The 10,443-nt window shown below is 43.5% G+C and overlaps 1 protein-coding gene across 2 annotated transcripts in view; it reads left to right on the forward strand.

Moving 5' to 3' along the window:
- LOC103475741 (Down syndrome cell adhesion molecule-like protein 1 homolog) overlaps positions 1 to 10,443 on the forward strand; it is a 70,998-nt gene that overhangs the window by 49,993 nt on the left and 10,562 nt on the right. For both annotated transcript variants that reach the window (XM_008427582.2, XM_008427583.2), the window contains exons 19-28: positions 213 to 368; positions 3,523 to 3,662; positions 5,951 to 6,104; positions 6,586 to 6,703; positions 6,825 to 6,988; positions 7,075 to 7,173; positions 7,422 to 7,610; positions 8,588 to 8,875; positions 8,976 to 9,131; positions 9,243 to 9,273. In XM_008427582.2, coding sequence (XP_008425804.1) covers positions 213 to 368; positions 3,523 to 3,662; positions 5,951 to 6,104; positions 6,586 to 6,703; positions 6,825 to 6,988; positions 7,075 to 7,173; positions 7,422 to 7,610; positions 8,588 to 8,875; positions 8,976 to 9,131; positions 9,243 to 9,273 — 1,495 coding nt within the window. The remainder of the gene's footprint in view (positions 1 to 212; positions 369 to 3,522; positions 3,663 to 5,950; positions 6,105 to 6,585; positions 6,704 to 6,824; positions 6,989 to 7,074; positions 7,174 to 7,421; positions 7,611 to 8,587; positions 8,876 to 8,975; positions 9,132 to 9,242; positions 9,274 to 10,443) is intronic.

The raw sequence follows: 10,443 nt of genomic DNA on the forward strand, positions 1-10,443 counted from the left end.
CTTTTTTATATTTTTTTTTTTTTTTTTTTTTTTCCCCTGAAAATATGTTTTTGCAAGGAAGTTGAATGTTAATTGTTTATCACCATCCTAGCTTGCTTAGAGCAATTCTGCATTAATTACCGTCCTGATAAGAATTTCTGCTAAAAAATAAAATAAAAAAATAGCTGCAGGTGACGAACACGCACGTTTTTCCACTCTTTTTTTTGCCTCAGAATGGGGAGAGATGCAGAACATCACCACCACACGCGAACAGGTGGAGCTGCGAGGACTGGAGAAGTTCACCAACTACAGCGTTCAGGTTCTGGCCTACACGCAGGCCGGCGACGGAGTCCGCAGCAACGTCCTGTACATCCAAACGCGCGAGGACCGTGAGTGTGCAGTTTCTAATTTATTTGTCTAAACACTGTGCTTAAGTCAAGAGACGCGTTGAATAGGAGGCAGATAACAAAAAAGCGAGCTGTGTTGTATCTAGCCTATGACAAAAGCCCATTTGTGTTGGGAAGCTCCATTAGCGGTGCTAATGAGAATTAAGAGGCTTTGGGTCCACGGCTTCAGGCTGAGGGGAGGGCTGGCGGTGGGAACGAGGGGGGTGGAGAAGGAGCAGGAGGAGCATCCAGCATCCAGGAGTCAGCCATCAGCCCCGGCCTGCATCCGCTCCTGCCACAGGCGCAAGGATTAACTCTGCATGGATTAGAGAGAATTAATTTTGTGCTTACACCATTGGAGGCGGGATTACAGCCAGATCCATGTCTGTTTATAAAGAAGGAGGAGGAGCACAGTGGATTGAAGATGCAAAGATAGAAAACTGATCACTCGGTCATCTTGGCTGAGCAAAAAAAAAAAAAAGCATCAGAGATAAATAGAGATGAAGACTTTCTCTTTCTGAAGAGATGAAATAAAGAGTCCTTTGTAATGTGCATTTGTTTGGGCTGTGACACATCCTCCCCTGATTGACACACCAGCGCATACTGCATCCATAATGGGGCTGTTAATGCAGCACCGCTGCGCCTCTCATCTTCATCATCATTTTGGTTGTGCTAGCCGTGCGTAGCAGACAGTCCGCCCGTCTGTCTGGAGTCTGGGGCAGATTTTGGGCACCAGATGGGACTTATCTTTCCCCTCTCACTCTCTCTCTCTCTCTCTCTCTCTCTCTCTCTCTCTCTCTCTCTCTTTCTCTGTATCTGCCACTCCTACTTTGACATGGCGGTCCAGTTACGATAACGATCGCTGGCTGCTCTGTGATCAGTCCAGTTGGAGACACGGCTACCATTCTCCTCTGGACTTCATCCCCGCCTCCCTCCTCTGAGCGCTCCCCCGCTGCATCAACACTTTGAGTTAATGTTGTTTTCATGCTGACTGATGTCATGTGTGGGGTTGAGGAGTCAAAGGGGTATAAGTTGGGTGAATGGCCAGATCGGGGGGCCTCTTGGAGGATAAAAAGAAGAACTGGGGGATGGATTTATGGGGCTGGGTCTCCTTCTATAAACCCCAGATGAGGCCCACTGTCAGGCTTGAGTTATATTTATGGAGCATATTGAATAGGCTTGATTGGTAGCGCCATATACTGTACGATCAATGTGAAAAGCAGCTTCTTTTGTTCTCCTTTCTAAAGCATTTCAATGTCCGGATGCGTTTTTGTAAAGTGCGACTCCTTCCCTAAGCGCCTTCTTGAATCATTATCTTGTAATCAGCATTAAGCAGCGTCCAGTGTCAAGCTGAAGTGGCTAGCGGCGGATCAGACACTAACGTCTAATCTGTTTGTGAGCGCGAGAGTTAAGAGAACTCTGGGTGTCACAGAGTCAGAACTGCTGACCAGCGTCTGAAAGAACATATGTCACCGCCGTCCACCCAAACCGAGTCCTTCCAAGTCCTCCCAGAGCTGCTTAGTGTGGGATAAGACGACCAATCCGCAAACAAGCCTGCTCACTTTAACAGCCATCCCAGCGAGCGATCACACACAGGGCAGGCCTGGATAATAAGCAAAGCGTGCTGCTGTGTGGAGGCCCTCCAGGCCACAGGAGGACTTCAGAAGAGCCTATTTTAATTGTTAGTGATGTAATGCAAGTGTTGAGATTCAATCAGTGTTTCCACAGTGTCATATCTAGACAGTTCTTTCTTGCACTTTTCTTGTAACAGATTTTATTTTATAGATAGTGTATGATTAGAAGCAAAAAGACACTTTTGCTAATGTAATGTGTCCTCAGGTGTTTAAAAAAACAGTAAAAAGAAGAAACTATTTATAAATATCCAATTGCACAAAACTATTTTCAAGGTGGCATGTAAAGTTTTTCCCTGACAACAAGTTATATTCATTAGTAAATGATTGCAGCTACAGGCTTAGCAGCAACTTGATAACTTGATATGCACCACAAATCTGGAACAAACTTCAAGTCACTGCATAACAGCTGAAACACAGAGTTCCTTTAAATCTAGACTGAAACTCACCTGTTTAGAGTTGCTTTTGAAACCTAATCATGAAACATTAATCAATAATCTGATGTAGAAAATGTAATGTGTGTTCTATGACTTTGTACTTTTGTGTTTTTTATGATTTAAACCACTTTAAATGCCTTGTTGCTGAAAGGTGCAAAACAAATACAATTTGAGTGATATTCATTTTTACTAAGTTGATGTATTTATTCAGAGCACAACTCAAATAAACATATATGCGTTTTCTATTGGACAACAAATGAGAACAACGCTTGACCGAACCATGTCAGTAAAATTCTAATCATAAGTTACATTTGCTACCAGAACAAATGGTAGAAATGATTAGTAGAAGTTTTTACCCATCCTTGAATTTTAGATTTACAAACCAATGTGGCTGATTACAACCACGTTGTTTATTTTTATTATGTTTATTATTTTAGTAGTTAATATGTATTAACCTTGTAAAATCCTTTTCATAGTGCATATGTACATTTTGTGAGTTTGTAATTAAATGGACGCGATGTGACAACATTATTTGGAGAAATATACACTTTACTAATATGTCCTGGTAAAACAAAAAGTATGGAGCTAAAAAATGGTCAAAAATATAAATGCATACAAAGTTTTTTCATTTTACTTTTTTTTTTCCAGTGGCCCTAAGCCTTTTCCGTATTTCCACACATGCTTATATATACATATATATAGACTAGAGTACATGCATAATACTGTATCTTTTCCTGACTAGCACTGTGGACACTATGGCTGAACCAAATGAGTGAGTTAGAGAAATGACTGCATATGTGCTCTTTATTTACTTATTTATTTAGGTTTAGGTATCATGGTATCTTCACCAGTGAACTAAACACAGCTTAATGCACAAAGCAACGTTGATCAAGATCGTCAAATCATAAGTGACGTCTTTGATCCTCTGGTAGCCTCCAAGTCAAATGCTGCTTCTGGCCACATAAACCCTCAGGAACCTCTGAGCATGCATACTCATGCGCACATATGCATATGCATTCCTGCGTATGCTAATGCTGCTCTCTGTTTTTTTTTGTTGGTTTTTTTTTTGTGTGTGTGTGTTTTCTGCAGTTCCCGGTCCACCAGCCGGCATCAAGGCAGTTCCTTCCTCTCCAAGCAGCGTGGTCGTGTCCTGGTTACCGCCACTCAAACCAAATGGTGTGATCCGCAAGTACACCATTTACTGCTCCAGTCCAGGGTCTGGGCAGCCGGTGAGTCCTTCCTCTATGGGGGTCAATAAAAAAATGCTTCCGTTGCTTGTAAAAGCGAGTTGATAAAATCAGCCAAAGGAAATGATTCATTTGTCACCACTATAATTAATTGAACCTTTGGGTGTGTGTGCGTGCGTGTGTGTATCTTTGCGCATGTCTGTCTTTCACTGTGTTTGCACCATTGCTTTATTTCCTGCCCTCCCAGATGAACAGATGAGGTTGTCTTGGCAACGTGATGAGACGTAGATATGCAAATGAGGCTGAGAACAAGCTCACACATGCAGACTGCCGCATCAGAAACACACACACACACATACACACACACATCACATTTTAGCATTTTCTATTTATACACGTATTGTGGAGCGTTTTCAATTTTGGCTAGATTATGTGCACATAAACAGCAAAGCACGCAGCGAAGTCTGATATAAGGAATGGATCTCACTTTCTTATTATTCGCAAATATTCCTCCCTCCTTGTGCATGAGTGCCATGTAAATGAGCATGGGCAGGAAAGGGAGGGAAGGAAAGGCAGGAGGAGGGGGGAAGAGGAGGCTGAGAGGGAAAAAGAGGCACACTGATAGAGGTAGGGAGACACCACAGGGAAATAGGGGAAAAAAGAGAGGGATGGAGGGAGGACAGGCAGGGTGGAAGGGAGGAGTAGAGGAGGGTATCAGTCACATCGAGATGAGAGTGCTTTTGTCCGTCTTTTCATTATCTCCYTGTATCACTCCCTGGATCACCACAACACCACCGCATCGCTGGAGGAATGTTCGAACCCCCCTGCACACACACACACACCCGCGCACGCACACACACATATATCTCCCCCCTTTCTGTCCATCCATCCTCTCCTCTTCACCAAGTAACACAGTGAGGGACAGAGGAGAGAAAAGGAAAGGCAAGCGGTGAAGGAAATGAAGATTAACGCTGAGAGATAAACCAGTCAAAGAAATAAAAACAGAAAGAGATACGAGGTTGTTTTTTTTTTGGACAAGCTGTTACAGGTTTTTTTTTGTGTGTGTGAATATAAGTAAATGTTCACCTTTTTAAATGTTTCTTAGTGAGTCTAATGGTAGATTAAACAGTAATATTTTAGTGCTGAAGACTTGAACTGTTCTTTCAAATACTCTTGTGTGTCTATTTATAATCTATTTCTACCTTTTTAATGAAAACATGAGTGAATTTTGTACAAAAAAGAAAATCTATATTTCTAATTCTGTCAGAAAAATGATTTTGACCATATAACAAATAATGAAGAAGCGGTCTGATAATGTCTCTTATTGTTGTGTTTCTTATTTCTTCCAGCTTGTGTAGTAGACAGGAAAGTAAAAAAAACAGTTAAAACAAAGCTTTTACATTAATATCAGGGAGCAATTATATTCAAAAATACTATGTACTTTGAAAAAGTATTGAATTTGAGATTTTTTTTTTCATGAGGGTTATATTTCTCCCAACATATTCTATTACTAACAGAACTGTGCTATGCCGAGTGTTTCCTGACTCAACAATTAACAAAACGGATTAACAAAGACACGTGATTCACTCATTGCAGAATTATGACATAATGAAGCGATCAATCGAATTGCAATCCATCATCAAACAGCCCTGAACGGTTTTCTGTCTGCAGCATTCAGAGAATCCAAACATGCACAGAAATGGCTGCATCTCAGTCGGTAAACTCAGTACAGCGACATGTATTCTTCTGTTATGTCTTTTGTAGAGCACAGTTTTCTAGATGGCAGATCCTATCTAATATCTGGGCTGTAGTTCTAAATAAAGTTGACTGACTTTTGAATTCTCACCTTGTGATAAAGCAAACACCGACATGCCGATACCGATTTGTGGTTTTCTCTGAGGCCTAAACGATCGACTCTGACTTCTGATTTCACCAATTCTTTTTTTTTTTTTTTTCAGATAAAACATGCAAATTTGCTCTGTTTTAGTTTAATAGTTAAAGTAACAAACACTTACCATGAAGGAATACAAGCAGTGTATGACAAAGGATGTTTATTTATTAAAGCATAAACTCATAACGTGGATTTAAATATAAACAAGTTGAATCAAACTGCATGGTGTTTGCTGACAGTGGCAGAGATTTCTTAGCTTTTATACCTTTAAAAAACTAGAAAAAAATAATGTTTTCATTTTCCCATATGGTCTCGTAACACGCGTCAAACCAAACCTAAATTCTGACTTGCAGTTTGTCGGGTGTTTGTTTCACTGAGCCTGTCCTTTTGCGGCGCTGCGAGGGCCTGCTAACATGACATGGCGTGCTCTCGTTCCCAGGCGCCCAGCGAGTACGAGGCCAACCCTGAGATGCTCTTTTACCGTATCACGCACCTCAGCCGCGGCAAACAGTACCACATCTGGGCCGCAGCCGTGACGACCGCCGGCCGCGGCAACATCAGCTCAAAGGTCACGGTGGAGCCTGCTGGGAAAGGTGGGTCCTTCGGGCGAGTCCCGCGGCGGAGGAGACGTGTAAAGAGAGGCTGTGTAAAGGTTACGAGGGAGATCTCCTGCACACCAGTCACTTTCATCCCTCCGCCGTCTCCTCTCCCATCTACTTTTCCTGGCTATTGATTGACAGCTGCGGTATTGATTGAGTCGTGGGCACGTTGCAAGGAATGCTGTTGTTAATTATGTGGTGATGAACAGGGGCTATCTAGTAAAATGACCCCCGGGGAGAGAGAAAGTAGGCAGGGATCAATCGAAGGGAGGATCTATGGAGAAAAAATAGACTGAACCAAGTGGCCTGAGGAGTGGGGGCGGCACTGAAACCCTCCGCTGCATCGTTTTTTTATTCCTTCTGCTTCAAGTGAAGGCCTTTCCCTCCAGGCGGTTCAGACCGGGAAACGGCACACACAGACGGACTTTGCAGTCCAAGTCAAAGGCTGAAGTGCTTCTCGTCTGTCTCTCTACAGTCCCAGCGAAAATCCTCTCCTTCGGGGGCACAGTGACCACGCCCTGGATGAAGGAAGTCCGTCTGCCCTGCAGCTCGGTCGGCGAGCCCGCCCCCACCATTAAATGGACCAAAGACAGGTCAGACCCCTCAAACACAGCTCGCGTCTGAGTCATGACTCACTCGGATTGACGCAGATGCCGCTTCAGGAGGGAAACTAAAAATAATAACTCCGTTTGACCGTTCCCCTCCTTTCATCAGCGAGGACTCTGCCGTCCCAGTGACGGCCGACGGTCAGCGGCAGATCTTGTCCAACGGCACGCTGGTGCTGCGTTTGGTCAAAGCCGAGGATTCTGGGTACTACACCTGCACGGCGACAAACACCCTGGGCTTTGACACCATCATTGTGAATCTGGTGGTGCAAGGTGAGAAGAAGCGTTTTTCTTTGACTTGCTAGCTGAAGGTGGCTCCGTGGAGTCTGAACGCTGACTCTGTGTGTTTCTGTTTGCAGTTCCTCCTGACCAGCCTCGTCTGACCGTCTCCACCACCTCCACCTCCTCCATCACCCTGGCTTGGATTCCAGGGGACAATGGAGGAAGCTCCATCAGAGGTACTCCCCCTACTGGTCCGCTTGTTCATTCTTTACAGTTACTCTTAAAACAAACGCTCCTGAGATAATTTTTTTTTTCTGCCAGTTTCACACTCTTGAAGTGAGTTACATTTGAAAACCAGTGCTTTTAGTGAATCCTGTACTGACTGCATCGATTCCAAGCTCGCTGTCGCCTCCTGGTGTCCAAACATTGCAACTTCAGCTCGATCATTGGCTTCATTGAGAAAAACTGTGCTGTGCGCCTGCAGGATTTGTGCTGCAGTATTCTGTGGACAACACAGAGGAGTGGAGGGATGTGTTCATCAGCTCCAGCGAGCGCTCCTTCAGGCTGGACAATCTGCGCTGCGGAACGTGGTACAAAGTCAAGCTGGCAGCCAAGAACAGCGTCGGCTCGGGCCGCATCAGTGAGATCATCGAGGCCAAGACGCACGGGAGAGGTGAGAGGAGCAGTTTGACAAATTAAGTCTCAAGCAGCAAATTGATGATGAATAATTACAACTATCAAAAAAATATTTTTTTCAAAACACAAATGTGGGTTTACTGAAAAGTATCTTGTTTTCAAAGGTACTTTTAATCTGACAGACGACGAGACTTGCATGCTAATTTAGTGAACATGACTGTAAAGTTCTAATTTGGGATGTTAAAAAAATTTTTTAGGACAATTTGTCAGTACGAAAACTGTTGAGTCAATAATAACACTATTATTATTGACTAATACTAACATTTTTAAACAACTGCTAATTCCAAGATCACAATTTTTCCAAGATCTGAAAGTAGACGCCAACCATCTCCCTGAAATAAAAGAAAAATCATCAGAAACATTTTACAGTCTAAGTAAAGAGAGCATCTTTAGAGGAGTCAATTTGAGTCTACAAGCACTTATACATGCATGGTGGTGGAGTATAATCCTTCTGGGTGTTTTGTTTTGTTGCCATTTATGGTGTTTTGCTAAAAAGTGGACAAATCCTGAGGACGGAGGAATAACTCCAACTCTTTCGGCTTCTTCTTAAATCCACAGCAAAGCTGACACAACTGAGAAAAGTTAAGGTTCAGTAACGGCCTCTACCTTAATTTTGTTGAAAACATGTTGATTGTTCACGAAAGCCACGCAAAAACCAGCCTCTGTAAATTACTGCTAAGAGATGACAGATATGCAGAATTAAGCCAGAAGTGTTGATGGCTACAAAACTTGCAACTTGCTGAAAGACATTTATCCAGATATTCCTGGGTCTGTATGCATATATATAAGCCTGTTTTTATAGATTTGTGAAAATCTACAATAAATTATGATATAAAATTCATGCTAATGCTGAGTGGATGTGACCTTGCCACCAGCCTTTGTTCACAGCATATGCTTACCAAGCCTCAGCCTGTTTTTCATCTGCTGCTTTCTGGTGTCATCTTCTCCCTCCAGAGCCGGTGTTCAACAAGGACCAGCCGCTGCTCACCCACATCAACTCCACCCACGCGGGACTCAACCTGCAGGGCTGGACCAGTGGCGGCTGCCCCATCACTGACCTGATGCTGGACTTTAGGCCCAAAGGCACCTGGGCCTGGCAGAGCCTGAAGGCCAACTCCACCAATCAGCTGTTCCTCAGCGAGCTGCGCGAGGCCACATGGTACGAGCTCAAAATGAAGGCCTGCAACAGCGCCGGCTGCGGAAACCAGACCTCCCAGTTTGCTACCACCGACTATGACGGCAGTGAGTGGTTTTTCTTTTTTTTTTCTCCTTTGTTTTCCTTTTCTCCTTCCTGTTTCTGAATTTCATCTACCCTGGTGCTGTTTCTCCTATCTCTCCTCAGGTACGATCCCCCCCATTAAATCTGCCCGCGGGGAGGGGGACGACGTGAAAAAGCTGTTCTCCATCGGCTCTCCCGTCATCCTGGTCACTCTGGGCGTGGCTCTGCTCTTCATCATCCGTAAGAAACGCAAAGAGAAGAGGCTTAAACGGCTCAGGGGTAAGAGACAGAAGAGATAAATCCGTTGAATAGATTATCGTAGCACTGCGCTAAGATGCGTAGATTATAGTCAAGGCTAACAGTAAGCTAATTAAGTCACTCTCATTACAGATGCTAAGAGCCTAGCTGAGATGCTGATCAGGTGAGACTTATTTTTTATAACAACGCAGAGACGGCACAATGTATTGTTAAAATATTCTATAGTTATGAACAAAATGTGACGACCACAAAATCAACGGTAGACGTGCATGATGATTGTGGAGAACTGTGACGCACCTACATCACTTCCAGCGCAATCAATATCCTTCAGATTAGTAAATTAAATTGTTAGTATATGTTCTGTGGAGGCCTGAGAAAAGTTTCTGTTCTAAAACTTTGTGAACAAACGTAGTGAATATCAATATTAACTCTGCAGAAGAATGGAAGAACTATAATGAAGCAAAACGTTGAAAGAAAGCCATAGAAAAATATATATAACTTTAAAAAAAACTGTTTAAAAAGGAACTTATTGGGGGGCGCTGGTGAGCAAGATATGGCGTAGGACGTACTTTTCAGAGCTCCTGCAATATCCGTAAAAATTACATAAAAAACAGCATTAAACACATKAATATAAGTCAAAAAAYTTGAGCGAAAACCTAAGGATTACAAATAGTCGGACAACCCGAACAAAATCATCCTGAATGGCCGAAAAAYTGCAAAAGTATAGATACGGAAGCGATGCTAATGCTGTAAGGCCTGCTAGGACCACGAGGCAGCGGACAACAGGCGACGCGGACCCACCGATAACCACTGGGTCTGAAGGTCCAAACATGAGCAAAGAAGAAATGAAAGCAGAYATTTTATCGTCACTGAGAGGAGAAATCGCTAAAGTGATAAGAGACGAGCTTAAAGGCGCACTGGCGGAAGAGTTTCAAGTTATAAGATCCGAACTGCAAGCGGTCCGCTCTGAAATTGCTAACAGCTCAAAGTSCATACAAGCTGAAGTGGATRTTGTAAAGGCGGAYGTCTTGGACTTAAAAGGTGGCCTATCAACGTGGTCAGACGAAGTCACTTCACTACAGTCTGCTGTCACAAGCTTACAGAAAGAAATGTCAACGCTCAAAGATAAATGTGAAGATCTGGAGGGAAGAATGAGAAGGTCCAATATCCGCATTGCGGGCATTGAAGAGCTCCCGGGATCCAGCTCCCCACAAGCTGTGGCTAAAATTATCAAAGAAGTTCTGCAATTGGATCGAGATATAAAGGTGGACCGTTCACACCGCACAGTTACCGGCAAAAGACCGAGGGACCGTGAGTCACCAAGAGTCATCAT

Source organism: Poecilia reticulata, linkage group LG14 (genome assembly GCF_000633615.1).
Source record: "Poecilia reticulata strain Guanapo linkage group LG14, Guppy_female_1.0+MT, whole genome shotgun sequence".
In the NCBI taxonomy this organism is placed as follows: domain Eukaryota; kingdom Metazoa; phylum Chordata; class Actinopteri; order Cyprinodontiformes; family Poeciliidae; genus Poecilia; species Poecilia reticulata.